This window comes from Cherax quadricarinatus, chromosome 61, assembly GCF_038502225.1.
Source record: "Cherax quadricarinatus isolate ZL_2023a chromosome 61, ASM3850222v1, whole genome shotgun sequence".
Classification (NCBI taxonomy): Eukaryota; Metazoa; Arthropoda; class Malacostraca; order Decapoda; family Parastacidae; genus Cherax; species Cherax quadricarinatus.
In genome coordinates, this window is record NC_091352.1 from 1,697,233 (window position 1) to 1,716,733 (window position 19,501).

At 44.0% G+C, this 19,501-nt stretch overlaps 1 protein-coding gene and 1 long non-coding RNA gene across 2 annotated transcripts in view; both read left to right on the forward strand.

The window, feature by feature from the left end:
- Positions 1-16,683, forward strand: part of LOC128699422 (uncharacterized) — a 30,234-nt gene extending 13,551 nt beyond the window's left edge. The window contains exons 14-24 of the mRNA XM_070098115.1: positions 482-585; positions 685-801; positions 3,325-3,532; positions 3,710-3,841; positions 4,800-4,968; positions 5,246-5,345; positions 6,053-6,198; positions 10,356-10,469; positions 11,050-11,223; positions 11,959-12,033; positions 15,876-16,683. Coding sequence (XP_069954216.1) covers positions 482-585; positions 685-801; positions 3,325-3,532; positions 3,710-3,841; positions 4,800-4,968; positions 5,246-5,345; positions 6,053-6,198; positions 10,356-10,469; positions 11,050-11,223; positions 11,959-12,033; positions 15,876-16,033 — 1,497 coding nt within the window. The 3' untranslated portion in view covers positions 16,034-16,683. The remainder of the gene's footprint in view (positions 1-481; positions 586-684; positions 802-3,324; positions 3,533-3,709; positions 3,842-4,799; positions 4,969-5,245; positions 5,346-6,052; positions 6,199-10,355; positions 10,470-11,049; positions 11,224-11,958; positions 12,034-15,875) is intronic.
- A 1,143-nt stretch (positions 16,684-17,826) lies between these two features.
- On the forward strand, positions 17,827-18,069 carry LOC128699423 (uncharacterized). The gene is made up of 2 exons (XR_011393684.1): positions 17,827-17,947; positions 17,994-18,069. It is a non-coding gene; the product is annotated as an uncharacterized lncRNA (long non-coding RNA).
- Positions 18,070-19,501: the final 1,432 nt, after the last annotated feature.

Sequence of the window (19,501 nt, forward strand, 5' to 3'; positions counted from 1 at the left end):
AAGCTAGTCCCTAGACTTCAAAGCTAGCCCTCCAGCCCTCATAGGGGGTTCCTAAAACTATCCTCAACAGTTCTTTAAACTGGCCTCCAGCCAACACATAATATCTTAGGTTAGGTCCTAGCTTGCCAGTGTCCCTGACTTCTAGCTCACAAAGATACTTCAATTAGATTGTCAATGACTGTACAGACATCCAGCTGTCAGCTACCATTATCAGGATCATCTCAGATGACATGCCTAATATGTGTAGGATGCACCATCTTGAGAGATATTAATTCTAAAATAATAGTAACTCCAGCTTTGCTGGAACGAAGCCTTTGAAGATGTTGTCAAGTATTCCTTAGCGAAATACTGGACGATATTCTCACTGTGCTGATGAAGTCTCTCAACTCAAACTGATACATATCATCACTACTGCCAGTTCCACTCATAACCCCCACACTGTGGTGTAGCCTCTCACCCTCCACCCCCACACTCTCCACAGGTGGAAGACGGAGTGTCAGGAGTGATTCCCAACACCACCAACGCTGACATGATCACCGTGTCAGTCAAATTGCTGGAAAGAGCACCTTACATCTACACTTACAGGTAAGGAACACTGGTGAACCCTTTAAGGCATAAAACCAAGATACCTGTATCCCCTTGTACCTGTATCCCGTATCGCTAAGCATGTATCCTTCCCTGCAGGACGCCCCTCGGAGAGGAATACCAGAATCCTGGCAGTAAGGAGAAGTCTATCAGTGACATCGAAGCTCTGGAGGACTGTGCTGCTCTCTGTTCCCAGGAAGAAGCGTTCACCTGCAAGTGTGTGTGTGTGTGTGTACTCACCTAATTGTGGTTGCAGGGGTCGAGACTCAGCTCCTGGCCCAGCCTCTTCACTGATCGCTACTGGGTCCTCTCTCTCTCTGCTTCCTGAGCTTTGTCATACCTCTTCTTAAAACTATGTATGGTTCCTGCCTCCACTACTTCACTTGCTAGGCTATTCCACTTGCTGACAACTCTATGACTGAAGAAATACTTCCTAACGTCCCTGTGACTCGTCTGAGTCTTCAGCTTCCAGTTGTGACCCCTTGTCCCTGAGTCCCCTCTCTGGAACATCCTATCTCTGTCCACCTTGTCTATTCCCCGCAGTATCTTGTATGTCGTTATCATGTCTCCCCTGACCCTTCTGTCCTCCAGTGTCGTCAGTCCGATTTCCCTTAACCTTTCCTCGTACGACATTCCCTTGAGCTCTGAGACTAGCCTTGTTGCAAACCTTTGTACTTTCTCTAACTTCTTGACGTGCTTGACCAGGTGTGGGTTCCAGACTGGTGCTGCATACTCCAGTATGGGCCTAACATACACAGTGTACAGTGTCTTGAACGATTCCTTATTAAGGTATCGGAACGCTATTCTCAGGTTTGCCAGGCGCCCATATGCTGCAGCAGTTATTTGGTTGATGTGTGCCTCCGGTGATGTGCTCGGTGTTATGGTCACCCCAAGGTCTTTCTCCCTGAGTGAGGTCTGTAGTCTTTGTCCACCTAGCCTATACTCTGTCTGCGGTCTTCTTTGCCCCTCCCCAATCTTCATGACTTTGCATTTGGCTGGATTGAATTCAAGAAGCCAGTTACTGGACCACATGTCCAGCCTGTCCAGGTCTCTTTGCAGTCCTGCCTCATCCTCGTCCGATTTAATTCTTCTCATCAACTTCACGTCATCTGCGAACAGGGACACTTCAGAGTCTATTCCTTCCATCATGTCGTTCACATAAATAAAAAATAGCACTGGTCCTAGAACTGACCCCTGTGGGACCCCGCTCGTAACAGGCGCCCACTGTGATACCTTTTCACGTACCATGACTCGTTGCTGCCTCCCTGTCAGGTATTCCCTTATCCATTGCAGCTCCCTCCCTTTTACATGCGCCTGATCCTCCAGCTTCTGCACTAATCTCTTGTGGGGAACTGTGTCAAAGGCCTTCCTGCAGTCTAGGAAAACGCAATCTACCCACCCCTCTCTCTCGTGTCTTACTTTTGTTACCTTGTCATAAAACTCCAGGAGGTTTGTGATACAAGATTTGCCTTCCATGAACCCATGCTGGTTTTCATTTATAATCTTGTTCCTTTCCAGGTGTTCGACCACTCTCCTCCTGATAATCTTCTCCATGACTTTGCACACAATACATGTCAGAGACACAGGTCTGTAGTTTAGTGCCTCGTTTCTGTTTCCTTTCTTAAATATGGGGACTACATTAACTGTCTTCCATTTCTCAGGTAGTTGCCCAGTTTCAAGGGATGTGTTGAAGATTGTGGTTAGAGGCACGCACAGCATCTCTGCTCCTTCTCTAAGGACCCATGGGGAGATGTTGTCCGGTCCCATCGCCTTTGAGGTGTCAAGGTCACTTAAGAGCTTCTTCACCTCCTCCTCAGTTGTTCGTATGTCATCCAACACTTGTTGGTATATTCCCTCTTGATGTTCCCTTCTGTGCTGTCTTCCCACAGCCCTTCCTGTCTCTACTGTAAAAACTTCCTTAGATCTCCTGTTCAGCTCCTCACATACCTCCTGATCATTTCTTGTGAGTTCTCCACCTTCTGTCCTTAATCTGATCACCTGGTCTTTGACTGTTGTCTTCCTCCTGATGTGGCTATACAACAGTTTCGGGTCAGTCTTGATTCTCGATGCTATGTCATTTTCATACTGTCGCTGGGCCTCCCTCCTTACCTGTGCATACTCATTCCTGGCTCTGCGACTGATCTCCCTATTTTCGTGTGTTCTCTGCCTTCTGTACTTTTTCCCATTCTCTATTGCACTTTGTTTTTGCCTCCTTACACCGTCGGGTAAACCATGGGCTCGTTCTGGTCTTCCCGTTGTTACTGTTGCCCTTGGGAATAAACCTTTCCACTGCCTCCTTGCATTTTGTTGTTACATATTCCATCATTTCATTTACTGGCTTTCCTGCCAGGTCTCTGTCCCACTTGACCTCCCTCAGGAAGTTCTTCAACCCTATGTTGTCCCCTCTTTTATAGTCAGGCTTTTCCAATTCAACTGTGTGTGTGTGTGTGTGTGTGTGTGTGTGTGTGTGTGTGTGTGTGTGTGTGTGTGTGTGTGTGTGTGTTTAGCTACCAGCATCTAGCCGTTCCTAGATCACCAGCGTCCCCATCCCTAGGACTTCTATCCTAGATCTACCATGATCGTTGACATATCAGAAGAGTTGTACACATCCCTCCAAGTATTATTCCAACCATCTCAACGTTGTTCAAATAGCATCACCCAATATCCCAGATAACACAAGATGTCCCCTACTTAACATCTCAAAAAGTTCCCTTTCTAACTCCTGGGTGGTTCCTGCAGGTCGTTCCACCACTGTGACTACGAGGTGTGTTTCCTGAGTGCCACTGAAAACACTGATGGGAATGAAATCAACAGCTACGACGTGTGTCGCCACTGGATCTTCAACCTCACGAACAAGACCTTTGAGGACTACCCAACACAGAAGGTTTACACTGAAATTCTGACCGCTATTAAGAATAGAAAGTTCAGCTTCAGTATTCTTTACAAGGTAAGTGTGTGTGTGTGTGTGTGTGTGTGTGTGCAGTCTAGATATAGACATGTCATTAGTAGCAACCAGATCCCAAAAACTATTCACAATTTGAATCAGCCAAATCCACAAAGCATCCACAAAAGGTCACTTTCACCAGCCAAACCTAGTAAGCACTGTTAACTTCCTCACCCACAGGAGGAGCAAGTGAACTTCGAAGCGTCTGCCAGTCTACACTATCGAACTCCCGACCCTGAGGACCTGGTCAAAGTTCAGTTTACCCTCGAAGCCTCTTCCGCTACCATTGCCTCTCCAGATGTCGTTCAAAATGTAAGAACGTGGCACCGGGTGCCAGGGCAGATCAGAGGTTCAAGATTGACACTAGATGCACCATCATGTTGACTTCCATTCATCGACATGTCATCTCCCAGCTTCGTTTCTTAGTCCGTCTCCTCATGTCTTTTCGTTCCCACTGACATGTTTTCTCGATCTTTTCTGACTTTAAGCTCATTTCTCCCAACCCTTTCTACCTTCTACTCGAATGTTCAGAAAGAATTAGAGGTACATAGACCTAGGTTAGGCCTCAGCAAATTGCCTCTATATTGAATATTACATTTTATGTTGTATATACCTTTCAAATGTACTCCCGTGTATTACTATGTATTCTTATGTACTCACATGTACTTCTTTCCCTCCCTTACATCTCACATCATTATCCATCCCTCATTCTTCACTCTCTGTGTGATGAATGGTTTGAAAAACCGACAGGTTGAAGATTGAGACACTTATGCAACATATGGGAATCTTTATTCAGGAAACGTTTCGCCACACAGTGGCTTCATCAGTCCAATACAAAGCAGAAAGGTGTAAGGAGAGGAGGAGTTTGAGGTAATCAGTCCCTCAGCCTGGAGTCGATGTGTTCAGTCCATTAATCTTGTAGAATGTACAGCATAGGGCCGTAGACTCGGCTTACATAAGCCACGTCTACGGCCCTATGCTGTACATTCTACAATATTAATGGACTGAACACATCGACTCCAGGCTGAGGGACTGATTACCTCAAACTCCTCCTCTCCTTACACCTTTCTGCTTTGTATTGGACTGATGAAGCCACTGTGTAGCGAAACGTTTCCTGAATAAAGATTCCCATATGTTGCATAAGTGTCTCAATCTTCATACTTCACTCTCTGCCATTCTCTTGCCTCTCTCTTCCTCTTCCGAGGTTCATCTACACACTTTGTTCTATTCTCTTCTAACCCCCTCCTCTCCTGTGTCTTGCCGGTGCCAGGTGACAACCATGGATGAGTGCCTCAACGTGTGTGTGTTGTGGAAAGCCTTCAGGTGCCAGACGTTAATACACATGCGTCTGGAGGGTCAGTGCCTCCTCATCGCCAGGGACTTCTCGGTGATCAACAGAACGGAGCTGGTGCCACACTCACAGGCGTTCATCTACAGTAGTGAGTTGAGGGAGAGGAAGGGAGGGAGGTGAGATAGGAAGGGTAATACACTATTAATCTCGTGTGAGAAAGAGAATCAGTAATAAAGATAACTAGAGACTAGTTTAAACTTTCTCAGTACATCACCTCAGCATAGATGGTAATATTTATCACCTGAGAGGTAATATTTATCATCTGAGAGGTAATATTTATCATCTGAGAGGTAATATTTATCATCTGAGAGAAAACTACAGTCACCTAACAGTCATAATAATAATAATAAGTTGCATCATTGCAGGGTCGTATCTAGTGGACTACAAACCTGTCCTGGGAGGTGTGGCTCTCACTACCAGTGGTCCAGTTTACACCAAAGTTGATCACATTGAAACCTGTGCAATGTAAGTACTCACCTAATTGTGGTTGCAGGGGTCGAGACTCAGCTCCTGACCCCGCCTCTTCACTGAGTGCTACTAGGACCTCTCTCTCCCTGCTCCATGAGCTTTATCATACCTCATCTTAAAGCTATGTATGGTTCCTGCCTCCACTACCTCACTTGCCAGACTATTCCACTTCCTGACTATTCTATGACTGAAGAAATACTTCCTAACATCCCTTTGACTCATCTGAGTCTTCAACATCCAAGTGTGACCCCTTGTTTCTGTGTCCCATCTCTGGAACATCCTGTCTCTGTCCACCTTGTCTATTCCACGCAGTATTTTGTGTGTTGTTATCATGTCTCCCCTGACCCTCCTGTCCTCCAGTGTCGTCAGGCCGATTTCCCTCAACCTTTCTTCGTAGGACATTCCCCTTAGCTCTGTGTGTGTGTTTGTGTGTGTGTGTGTGTGTTTGTGTGTGTTTGTGTGTGTTTGTGTGTGTGTGTGTGTGTGTGTGTGTGTGTGTGTGTGTGTGTGTGTGTGTGTGTGTATGTTATGTTTATATATATCTTAACAATATGTATGTGGTTCCAGGAGTCGAGTCTTAGCTCCTGTCCCCGCCTTTTAATTTTCCACTTTGCCAAATTCACTCCCTCCTAGCCTCAAGGTCACTGTCATACCTGCTCTTTAAACTATGTAAGGAACCAGCCTGGACCGCTCCCTCTCTGCAGGTACTGCTCCAAGGAGAAGAGTATCAAGTGCCTGAGTTTTGAGTGGTGCTACGACTCAATGGAGTGCCACCTCCACTCTGAACACTTCCTTGATGTGTCTGGTGGAGGCGACTACCTCCTTAACACCTCCTGCATCCACTTCTCCAGTAAGTGTATATCCACAACTTCAGTAAGTGTTCCCAGTGTGAGACACACACACTCACACACACACACACACACACACACACTCGGGGCCAGGAGCTGTGACTCGACCCCTGCAACCACAAATAGGCAAGTACACACACACAAACACACACCAAGCCTTCAATGACTGCATTTTCTTATGTATACATTAACAGGTGTGGTGCTGCTTGACAGTAACAGGTGTGGTGCTGCTTGACAGTAACAGGTGTGGTGCTGCTTGACAGTAACAGGTGTGGTGCTGCTTGACAGTAACAGGTGTGGTGCTGCTTGACAGTAACAGGTGTGGTGCTGCTTGACAGTAACAGGTGTGATGCTACTTGACAGTAACAGGTGTGGTGCTGCTTGACAGTAACAGGTGTGGTGCTGCTTGACAGTAACAGGTGTGGTGCTGCTTGACAGTAACAGGTGTGATGCTACTTGACAGTAACAGGTGTGGTGCTGCTTGACAGTAACAGGTGTGGTGCTGCTTGACAGTAACAGGTGTGATGCTACTTGACAGTAACAGGTGTGATGCTACTTGACAGTAACAGGTGTGATGCTACTTGACAGTAACAGGTGTGGTGCTACTTGACAGTAACAGGTGTGGTGCTACTTGACAGTAACAGGTGTGATGCTACTTGACAGTAACAGGTGTGATGCTACTTGACAGTAACAGGTGTGATGCTACTTGACAGTAACAGGTGTGATGCTACTTGACAGTAACATGTGTGGTGCTGCTTGACAGTAACAGGTGTGGTGCTGCTTGACAGTAACAGGTGTGGTGCTACTTGACAGTAACAGGTGTGATGCTACTTGACAGTAACAGGTGTGGTGCTGCTTGACAGTAACAGGTGTGATGCTGCTTGACAGTAACAGGTGTGATGCTACTTGACAGTAACAGGTGTGATGCTACTTGACAGTAACAGGTGTGGTGCTACTTGACAGTAACAGGTGTGATGCTACTTGACAGTAACAGGTGTGGTGCTGCTGCTAACAGGTGTGGTGCTGCTTGACAGTAACAGGTGTGATGCTACTTGACAGTAACAGGTGTGATGCTACTTGACAGTAACAGGTGTGATGCTACTTGACAGTAACAGGTGTGGTGCTGCTTGACAGTAACAGGTGTGATGCTGCTTGACAGTAACAGGTGTGGTGCTGCTTGACAGTAACAGGTGTGATGCTACTTGACAGTAACAGGTGTGATAACAGGTGTGATGCTGCTTGACAGTAACAGGTGTGATGCTGCTTGACAGTAACAGTAACAGGTGACAGTAACAGGTGTGGTGCTGCTTGACAGTAACAGGTGTGATGCTGCTTGACAGTAACAGGTGTGGTGCTGCTTGAAAGTAACAGGTGTGGTGCTACTTGACAGTAACAGGTGTGGTGCTGCTTGACAGTAACAGGTGTGATGCTGCTTGACAGTAACAGGTGTGATGCTGCTTGACAGTAACAGGTGTGATGCTACTTGACAGTAACAGGTGTGATGCTACTTGACAGTAACAGGTGTGGTGCTGCTTGACAGTAACAGGTGTGGTGCTGCTTGACAGTAACAGGTGTGGTGCTGCTTGACAGTAACAGGTGTGGTGCTGCTTCACAGTAACAGGTGTGGTGCTGCTTGACAGTAACAGGTGTGATGCTACTTGACAGTAACAGGTGTGATGCTGCTTGACAGTAACAGGTGTGGTGCTACTTGACAGTAACAGGTGTGATGCTACTTGACAGTAACAGGTGTGGTGCTGCTTGACAGTAACAGGTGTGATGCTACTTGACAGTAACAGGTGTGATGCTACTTGACAGTAACAGGTGTGGTGCTACTTGACAGTAACAGGTGTGATGCTGCTTGACAGTAACAGGTGTGATGCTACTTGACAGTAACAGGTGTGATGCTACTTGACAGTAACAGGTGTGATGCTGCTTGACAGTAACAGGTGTGGTGCTGCTTGACAGTAACAGGTGTGATGCTGCTTGACAGTAACAGGTGTGATGCTACTTGACAGTAACAGGTGTGGTGCTGCTTGACAGTAACAGGTGTGGTGCTGCTTGACAGTAACAGGTGTGATGCTACTTGACAGTAACAGGTGTGGTGCTACTTGACAGTAACAGGTGTGATGCTGCTTGACAGTAACAGGTGTGATGCTACTTGACAGTAACAGGTGTGATGCTGCTTGACAGTAACAGGTGTGATGCTACTTGAGAGTAACAGGTGTGGTGCTACTTGACAGTAACAGGTGTGATGCTGCTTGACAGTAACAGGTGTGATGCTACTTGACAGTAACAGGTGTGATGCTACTTGACAGTAACAGGTGTGATACTGCTTGACAGTAACAGGTGTGGTGCTGCTTGACAGTAACAGGTGTGATGCTGCTTGACAGTAACAGGTGTGATGCTACTTGACAGTAACAGGTGTGGTGCTACTTGACAGTAACAGGTGTGATGCTGCTTGACAGTAACAGGTGTGATGCTACTTGACAGTAACAGGTGTGATGCTACTTGACAGTAACAGGTGTGATGCTGCTTGACAGTAACAGGTGTGGTGCTGCTTGACAGTAACAGGTGTGATGCTGCTTGACAGTAACAGGTGTGATGCTACTTGACAGTAACAGGTGTGATGCTACTTGACAGTAACAGGTGTGATGCTACTTGACAGTAACAGGTGTGATGCTGCTTGACAGTAACAGGTGTGATGCTGCTTGACAGTAACAGGTGTGATGCTGCTTGACAGTAACAGGTGTGATGCTGCTTGACAGTAACAGGTGTGATGCTGCTTGACAGTAACAGGTGTGATGCTGCTTGACAGTAACAGGTGTGATGCTGCTTGACAGTAACAGGTGTGATGCTGCTTGACAGTAACAGGTGTGATGCTGCTTGACAGTAACAGGTGTGATGCTGCTTGACAGTAACAGGTGTGATGCTGCTTGACAGTAACAGGTGTGATGCTGCTTGACAGTAACAGGTGTGATGCTGCTTGACAGTAACAGGTGTGATGCTGCTTGACAGTAACAGGTGTGGTGCTGCTTGACAGTAACAGGTGTGATGCTGCTTGACAGTAACAGGTGTGATGCTGCTTGACAGTAACAGGTGTGATGCTGCTTGACAGTAACAGGTGTGATGCTGCTTGACAGTAACAGGTGTGATGCTGCTTGACAGTAACAGGTGTGATGCTGCTTGACAGTAACAGGTGTGATGCTACTTGACAGTAACAGGTGTGATGCTACTTGACAGTAACAGGTGTGATGCTACTTGACAGTAACAGGTGTGATGCTGCTTGACAGTAACAGGTGTGATGCAGTAACAGGTGTGATGCTGCTTGACAGTAACAGGTGTGATGCTGCTTGACAGTAACAGGTTTGTGTGCTACTTGACAGTAACAGGTGTGATGCTACTTGTAACAGGTGTGATGCTGCTTGACAGTAACAGGTGTGATGTGATGCTGCTTGACAGTAACAGGTGTGATGCTGCTTGACAGTAACAGGTGTGGTGCTACTTGACAGTAACAGGTGTGATGCTACTTGACAGTAACAGGTGTGATGCTACTTGACAGTAACAGGTGTGATGCTGCTTGACAGTAACAGGTGTGGTGCTGCTTGACAGTAACAGGTGTGATGCTGCTTGACAGTAACAGGTGTGATGCTGCTTGACAGTAACAGGTGTGGTGCTACTTGACAGTAACAGGTGTGATGCTACTTGACAGTAACAGGTGTGATGCTGCTTGACAGTAACAGGTGTGGTGCTGCTTGACAGTAACAGGTGTGATGCTGCTTGACAGTAACAGGTGTGATGCTGCTTGACAGTAACAGGTGTGATGCTACTTGACAGTAACAGGTGTGATGCTACTTGACAGTAACAGGTGTGGTGCTGCTTGACAGTAACAGGTGTGATGCTACTTGACAGTAACAGGTGTGATGCTACTTGACAGTAACAGGTGTGATGCTACTTGACAGTAACAGGTGTGATGCTACTTGACAGTAACAGGTGTGATGCTACTTGACAGTAACAGGTGTGATGCTACTTGACAGTAACAGGTGTGATGCTGCTTGACAGTAACAGGTGTGATGTTACTTGACAGTAACAGGTGTGATGCTGCTTGACAGTAACAGGTGTGGTGCTACTTGACAGTAACAGGTGTGATGCTACTTGACAGGTAAGACTGACAACATCTTCACACGCTATGGTAACCAGGGGATGCCAAGCACCAAACACAAGCTGGCACTGGTCAACTCCGACACCTCTAGCTGTGCCAAGCTTTGCACTGACGGTAAGTCTTCAGGAGTGCCAGTGAGTGTCTGAGGGTGCCAAAGAGTGTCTGTGGGTGCCAGTGTCTGAGGGGTGCCAGTGATGGGGATGCTAGTGAGTGTCTAAGGGTGCCAAGAAGTGTCTAGGGCTACCAAGGAGTGTCTGGGGGTGCCAAGAAGTGTCTGGAGGCGCCAAGGAGTGTCTGGGGGTGCCAAGGAGTGTCTGGACGTGCCAAGGAGAACCTGGGGGTGCCAAGGAGTGTCGGGGGTGCCAAGGAGTGCTCGGGGGGTGCCAATACGTGTCAGGAAGCAGAAGAAAGCGTACAGAGAAAGTGGAGCTACGATGCCAGACTTGCTTACTACTGGGTAACCAAGAGTGTGAACCTGGAGCAGAGTCAGATGCCTGAAAGGTACTTTACACCTGCTAACCGTCTTCACTTACCGGTATATCTGTACCTGGGTCTTAGTGGACTACCCTTGCAGACATTATAGTGGTTGGGAACAGTTGTAAATAAGCTGAGGTGGGATATCAGCTCATAGCTTGTAAATAAGCTGAGGTAGGATATCAGCTCTTAGCCTCTAAAGACAACTCTTGGCTTCCAGATCCCGATGAAGTCTGCGAGAGTTTTGACTTTTGTTCTGAGTGCCACCAGGACGACTACGGCGTATGTGGGCAAGACAACGAGGGTGCCAACAACCTCTGTTTCATTGGCACTCATCACCTGGGGGAGCGTGATCTTAAACTCGTCACTTCCACTCATTGTGCTCATTACTCACGTAAGTATATATATATATATATATATATATATATATATATATATATATATATATATATATATATATATATATATATATATATATATATATATATATATATATATATATATATATATATATATATATATATATATATATGGAGGTAGTAGGTTGGTAGACAGCAACCGCCCAGGGAGGTACTACCGTCCTGCCAAGTGAGTGTAAAACGGAAGCCTGTAATTGTTTTACATGATGGTAGGATTGCTGGTGTCCATTTTTTCTGTCTCATAAACATGCAAGATTTCAGGTACGTCTTGCTACTTCTACTTACACTTAGGTCACACTACACATACCTGTACAAGCATATATATGTATATATACACACCCCTCTGGGTTTTCTTCTATTTTCTTTCTAGTTCTTGTCCTTGTTTATTTCCTGTTACCTCCATGGGGAAGTGGAACAGAATTCTTCCTCCGTAAGCCATGGGTGTTGTAAGAGGCGACTAAAATGCCAGGAGCAAGGGGCTATTAACCCCTTCTCCCGTTTAAATTACTAAATTTAAAAAGAGAAACTTTCGTTTTTCTTTTTGGGCCACCCTGCCTTGGTGGGATACGGCCGGTTTGTTGAAAAAAAAGTATATATATGTATGTATGTATATATATATAGTCATTAGTGTGTTCTATAATGAATGTAATTGTCGTGTTATAACATGTCTTAACGTGTCTTAACATATGTGTGACCTCTGACCTTCTCAGGTGACCTCTTTGGTGACCTGGACTACGCCAGTTGGCTCGCTGAACAACAGAAGAACGACAAGGTGTATACACCAGGTGAGTCAGGTGGCAACGGCAGGCAGTCGCCTCTATTATGTAAGGAGGACCGGGACTCGAACGTGACACTTCTCGCTTGTAAGTTCCTGGCTGTCTACACTTACACAAGATGCTGTGCCTAACACATGGGTAGCAGTAATATTGAAGGATCAGTTATGGAAGGAGAAAAGAGAATATGAATGTGTAAATTCAAGAATTATGTGCATTAAAGTAAAGGTTGGATGCGAGAAGTGGGTCATAATAAGCGTGTATGCACCTGGAGAAGAGAGGAATGCACAGGAGAGAGAGAGATTTTGGGAGATGTTAAGTGAATGTATAGGAGCCTTTGAACCAAGTGAGAGAGTAATTGTGGTAGGGGACCTGAATGCTAAAGTAGGAGAAACTTTTAGAGAGGGTGTGGTAGGTAAGTTTGGGGTGCCAGGTGTAAATGATAATGGGAGCCCTTTGATTGAACTTTGTATAGAAAGGGGTTTAGTTATAGGTAATACATATTTTAAGAAAAAGAGGATAAATAAGTATACAAGATATGATGTAGGGCGAAATGACAGTAGTTTGTTGGATTATGTATTGGTAGATAAAAGACTGTTGAGTAGACTTCAGGATGTACATGTTTATAGAGGGGCCACAGATATATCAGATCACTTTCTAGTTGTAGCTACACTGACAGTAAAAGGTAGATGGGATACAAGGAGAATAGAAGCATCAGGGAAGAGAGAGGTGAAGGTTTGTAAACTAAAAGAGGAGGCAGTTAGGGTAAGATATAAACAGCTATTGGAGGATAGATGGGCTAATGAGAGCATAGGCAATGGGGTCGAAGAGGTATGGGGTAGGTTTAAAAATGTAGTGTTGGAGTGTTCAGCAGAAGTTTGTGGTTACAGGAAAGTGGGTGCGGGAGGGAAGAGGAGCGATTGGTGGAATGATGATGTGAAGAGAGTAGTAAGGGAGAAAAAGTTAGCATATGAGAAGTTTTTACAAAGTAGAAGTGATGCAAGGAGGGAAGAGTATATGGAGAAAAAGAGAGAGGTTAAGAAAGTGGTGAAGCAATGTAAAAAAGAGAGCAAATGAGAGAGTGGGTGAGATGTTATCAACAAATTTTGTTGAAAATAAGAAAAAGTTTTGGAGTGAGATTAACAAGTTAAGGAAGCCTAGAGAACAAATGGATTTATCAGTTAAAAATAGGAGAGGAGAGTTATTAAATGGAGAGTTAGAGGTATTGGGAAGATGGAGGGAATATTTTGAGGAATTGTTAAATGTTGATGAAGATAGGGAAGCTGTGATTTCGTGTATAGGGCAAGGAGGAACAACATCTTGTAGGAGTGAGGAAGAGCCAGTTGTGAGTGTGGGGGAAGTTCGTGAGGCAGTAGGTAAAATGAAAGGGGGTAAGGCAGCCGGAATTGATGGGATAAAGAGAGAAATGTTAAAAGCAGGTGGGGATATAGTTTTGGAGTGGTTGGTGCAATTATTTAATAAATGTATGGAAGAGGGTAAGGTACCTAGGGATTGGCAGAGAGCATGCATAGTTCCTTTGTATAAAGGCAAAGGGGACAAAAGAGAGTGCAAAAATTATAGGGGGATAAGTCTGTTGAGTATACCTGGTAAAGTGTATGGTAGAGTTATTATTGAAAGAATTAAGAGTAAGACGGAGAATAGGATAGCAGATGAACAAGGAGGCTTTAGGAAAGGTAGGGGGTGTGTGGACCAGGTGTTTACAGTGAAACATATAAGTGAACAGTATTTAGATAAGGCTAAAGAGGTCTTTGTGGCATTTATGAATTTGGAAAAGGCATATGACAGGGTGGATAGGGGGGCAATGTGGCAGATGTTGCAGGTGTATGGTGTAGGAGGTAGGTTACTAAAAACAGTGAAGAGTTTTTACGAGGATAGTGAGGCTCAAGTTAGAGTATGTAGGAAAGAGGGAAATTATTTCCCAGTAAAAGTAGGCCTTAGACAAGGATGTGTGATGTCACCGTGGTTGTTTAATGTATTTATAGATGGGGTTGTAAGAGAAGTAAATGCGAGGGTCTTGGCAAGAGGCGTGGAGGTTAAAAGATAAAGAATCACACATAAAGTGGGAGTTGTCACAGTTGCTCTTTGCTGATGACACTGTGCTCTTGGGAGATTCTGAAGAGAAGTTGCAGAGATTGGTGGATGAATTTGGTAGGGAGTGTAAAGAAGAAAATTAAAAGTGAATACAGGAAAGAGTAAGGTTATGAGGATAACAAAAAGATTAGGTGATGAAAGATTGGATATCAGATTGGAGGGAGAGAGTATGGAGGAGGTGAATGTATTCAGATATTTGGGAGTGGACGTGTCAGCGGATGGGTCTATGAAAGATGAGGTGAATCATAGAATTGATGAGGGGAAAAGGGTGAGTGGTGCACTTAGGAGTCTGTGGAGACAAAGAACTTTGTCCTTGGAGGCAAAGAGGGGAATGTATGAGAGTATAGTTTTACCAACGCTCTTATATGGGTGTGAAGCATGGGTGATGAATGTTGCAGCGAGGAGAAGGCTGGAGGCAGTGGAGATGTTATGTCTGAGGGCAATGTGTGGTGTGAATATAATGCAGAGAATTCGTAGTTTGGAAGTTAGGAGGAGGTGCGGGATTACCAAAACTGTTGTCCAGAGGGCTGAGGAAGGGTTGTTGAGGTGGTTCGGACATGTAGAGAGAATGGAGCGAAACAGAATGACTTCAAGAGTGTATCAGTCTGTAGTGGAAGGAAGGCGGGGTAGGGGTCGGCCTAGGAAAGGTTGGAGGGAGGGGGTAAAGGAGGTTTTGTGTGCGAGGGGCTTGGACTTCTAGCAGGCATGCATGAGCGTGTTTGATAGGAGTGAATGGAGACAAATGGTTTTTAATACTTGACGTGCTGTTGGAGTGTGAGCAAAGTAACATTTATGAAGGGGTTCAGGGAAACCGGCAGGCCGGACTTGAGTCCTGGAGATGGGAAGTACAGTGCCTGCACTCTGAAGGAGGGGTGTTAATGTTGCAGTTTAAAAACTGTAGTGTAAAGCACCCTTCTGGCAAGACAGTGATGGAGTGAATGATGGTGAAAGTTTTTCTTTTTCGGGCCACCCTGCCTTGGTGGGAATCGGCCAGTGTGATAATAATAATAATAATAATATATATATATATATATATATATATATATATATATATATATATATGTATATATATATATATATATATATATATATATATATATATATATATATATATATATATATATATATATATATATATATATATATATATATATATATATATATATATATATATATATATACACACACGAAGCAATAGTAAGTAATTCAAGCAAATTGTACAGTAGCTAAATACTTCTCCCTCCCCAAGAACTCATCATTAATATAAATCATAGTAAAGAGACATGTCCACAACACACAAGATACTCAGAAGTAATCGGCGTCCTGGGTGTTAGTCGAGAGTCGTGGGTTGAAGGAAGAAAGAACATACTGGGCGAAACTAGCATTTATGAGGATAATGTTTTGCTTTATATCAAGAGCATCTCTCTCTCTCTCTCTCTCTCTCTCTCTCTCTCTCTCTCTCTCTCTCTCTCTCTCTCTCTCTCTCTCTCTCTCTCTCTCTCTCTCTCTCTGTCAGTAGTGGTGGTGGTACTGTTCTAGATATTCCTGAGATATCTATCTTCCTCATGTTATTTAACCTATGATAATCTTTTGCTTTCATATGTTCTTATCACTGCCAGACGTCGAGAGACTTAACATGACTAGTAAGAATTTAGAATTTCACCTGACTATCATAATAATAATCATAATTAATAATAATAATAGCCCAGACTTTGAAAAGCATGTTTGTGTTGCACCTACAGGAGACATGACCTGGCTGGCCTTCGGTATGATCTTCCTGGGTGCGCTGCTGGCCATGGGGTTCCTGGTGGTGATGGTGAACTACAAGCCTGCGTCAGTCCCCAAGGACCTCTCGGTCTCCTTCATCAGCCTCAAGACCCAGGGGGTCTCTGATGTGTAGGCGCAGCTGTCATCATGGTCTTTAACGTAGTTACCTTCAGTATTTAATTACTCTAGGAATGTAAACTGATCGCTCGAGTTATATCTCTGCCTTATACAGAACAACCACTGTGGTTGTTCTGCATAAGGTCGGGATTTGTAAATTAACTGTGCTGGGATAAGAGGTCATAGCCCTCTAGTGCACTGTAAAGAGTGTTTCTTTGTAAATAGTGATATAAAAATACGGTAATGTTTTCAATGACAAGTTAGCTGGAGCAATGAGAGTTTTGCCTCAATTTCATTCCACCAGCAAAGATCTGTTGTCAAGATCTTAATAGTATGTTAGGTTTCAAGCCCATCTACTACACGAGAGTCATTAAGGCTGCAAGTAACCACTTCGTCAACAGTCAAGAATACATTAATCCTTAACAACAAGATTAAAATAATTCCTCAGCATATATACACAGAGAGAAATACACCTCTCAGTATATATATCCTCATATATACGCTGTCATCAACAATATTTTAATTCCACAAATGAAGATTATAAATTCTCCCATATATATACAGAAATTTATACCTCTGAATATTGTATGCTGGTTCCAAACATATACTTTGTTTCTCATTCTCTTAATTATATCAGAAATATATATAATAAAACTATTACTTGTATTTATTTTTCTTTGCTACCGGAAATATTTTATTAATGAACATTTTCTTGTGGTAATATTGAAGGTAATATACAACATGATCCCTGAACTAAATATTAAAGTTAATTTTCAGTTTATATACAATGGGATACTTGCATTTATCGGTGTATATATACACACACTGAAACATACATAGATCTTGGAATATATGCATTGAGAGAAAGAGAGTGACACTTGGTATATATGCGTTGAGAAACATATATCTCTCAAGGAATAGGTGCTCGTGGCTCAGTTGGTAGCGGCCTCAGCTCACATTAGACGGGGTTCGATCCCCGGACGAGTGGAAAAGCTGAGCGCTAGTGTGGGTGGCATCTTGGGGGTGCAGAGCAAAGAATAAATGACCCCCACTGGTAATAAGCCAGTCAGATGATATGGCTTCGTCGGGTTATCCTGGGTTACTAACCTTCTGGGTTAATAATCCTGGGTGGCTAACCCTCCGGGGGATTTTTAACCTCCGGAGGGTTAGCCACCCACAAAATCTCATCTCTCATCTTCGACAGCTTCCATAAGAAAAAAGACATAGAATAGTTTCACTTTATTTACATCAACAAAGTAACGTTTTCTATGATGACTTACATTCTCTAAAATTACAATGGCTAACTTCTCTAATATTTAGTTCACGTGATATTTATTAAAAAGTAATAAAATTTATTTGGATTATTAACCCAGGAGGGTTAGTAAGCCAGGATAAGCCAACAATGATAATTAATATGGCTTATTTCTCCCCGGAAACCCCTTTCAACAATGTTTACCCCTCCCCAGGATGCGACCCACTACAGTAAATCGTCTCTTGTGTAAGTATATACACTGCTAGGTGTATATCTCACAGTGTATATACACTGCTAGGTGTATATCTCACAGTGTATATACACTGCTAGGTGTATATCTCACAGTGTATATACACTACTAGGTGTATATCTCACAGTATATATACACTGCTAGGTGTATATCTCACAGTGTATATACACTACTAGGTGTATATCTCACAGTATATATACACTGCTAGGTGTATATCTCACAGTGTATATACACTACTAGGTGTATATCTCAGTGTATATACACTGCTAGGTGTATATCTCACAGTGTATATACACTGCTAGGTGTATATCTCACAGTGTATATACACTGCTAGGTGTATATCTCACAGTGTATATACACTACTAGGTGTATATCTCAGTGTATATACACTGCTAGGTGTATATCTCACAGTGTATATACACTGCTAGGTGTATATCTCACAGTGTATATCTCACAGTGTATATACACTGCTAGGTGTATATCTCACAGTGTATATACACTGCTAGGTGTATATCTCACAGTGTATATACACTACTAGGTGTATATCTCACAGTGTATATACACTACTAGGTGTATATCTCACAGTGTATATACACTACTAGGTGTATATCTCACAGTGTATATACACTACTAGGTGTATATCTCACAGTGTATACATTTATAAGCTGGTACCTTTGCATCATTAGGAACCTTAGTAATAGCAAAGCTGTTTGAACTGACTGGTGCGTGTGTATTACATGGTGAAGGTGGCTGATGACTGGTCAGTGACTGGTGGTGACTTATAGTGACTGGCGGTGATTGGTCAGTGACTGGAGATGAATGGTCAGTCACTGTGGTTAGTCACCACTTTTAAGTCACTCTGGTGACTCTGAATCACCTGGTGACTGTGAGAACCTGGTGACTCTGAATCACCTGGTGACTGTGAGAACCTGGTGACTCTGAATCACCTGGTGACTGTGAGAACCTGGTGACTCTGAATCACCTGGTGACTGAATAAAAAAGGAAAGAAAATAGAATATTTTGGTGACTGGCTCACTGTGTGACTGCTCACCACGCAGTTCAGGGTGACGGTGACACTTCTGGTGACTCTGCCTCAAGTGACTCTGGAATACTTTGTAGTTCAAGTGACTGTGGATCACCAGTCACATTTGTAAATATGACTGTTTCTGTAATGACTGGTGACTCCGTATTCTCCAGCACCGTCATCATTGGTGATTCTGCCGAAACTGGTGACTTTACAGCACCTTTGGTGACTGGTGACGCTTGCGATCGTGACCTTAGTAGTGAGAGTAGCATTTGGAATACCCTGCTGGTCTCAAATTGTTGGTTCAGGAGTGACTGGTGCACCTCTAGAGCGTAGTACCTTTGTAGTGGGTGACCGCGTCTTCTGTCTTGATGACTTTCCTCTCTCCGGCGGGATTTCTGCGGTCTTCTGCCTTGCTGGTGACTTAGTAGTGATTGGTAAATGACTCGGTCCCCGTGACTGTACTGGTGACTGGTTTTCATGCCAGTAAATAGGTTCTCTTGATTGTAGTAGTGAATGGGTCTTGTCTTACTGTCCTGGTGACTATGACTGTAGTGGTGTCTTGGTCTTGTCTTACTGTCCTGGCGACTATGACTGTAGTGGTGACTGGGTTTTTTATTATCTTGGTGACTTGATTGTAATTCTTCAGAACTAAGGTCTTGACTGTAGTGGTGACTTGATTGTGGTTCTTCAGAACTAAAGTCCTCTTGACTGTCCTGGTGACTTGATTGTGGTTCTTCAGAACTAAGGTCTTGACTGTAGTGGTGACTAAGTCTTGCCTTATTGTCCTGGTGACTATGACTGTACTGGTGACTGGGCCTTGTCTTATTCTCCTGGTGACTATGACTGTAGTGATGACTGGGTCTTGTCTTATTGTCCTGGTGACTATGACTGTAGTGGTGACTGGGTCTTGTCTTATTGTCCTGGTGACTATGACTGTAGTGGTGACTGGGTCTTG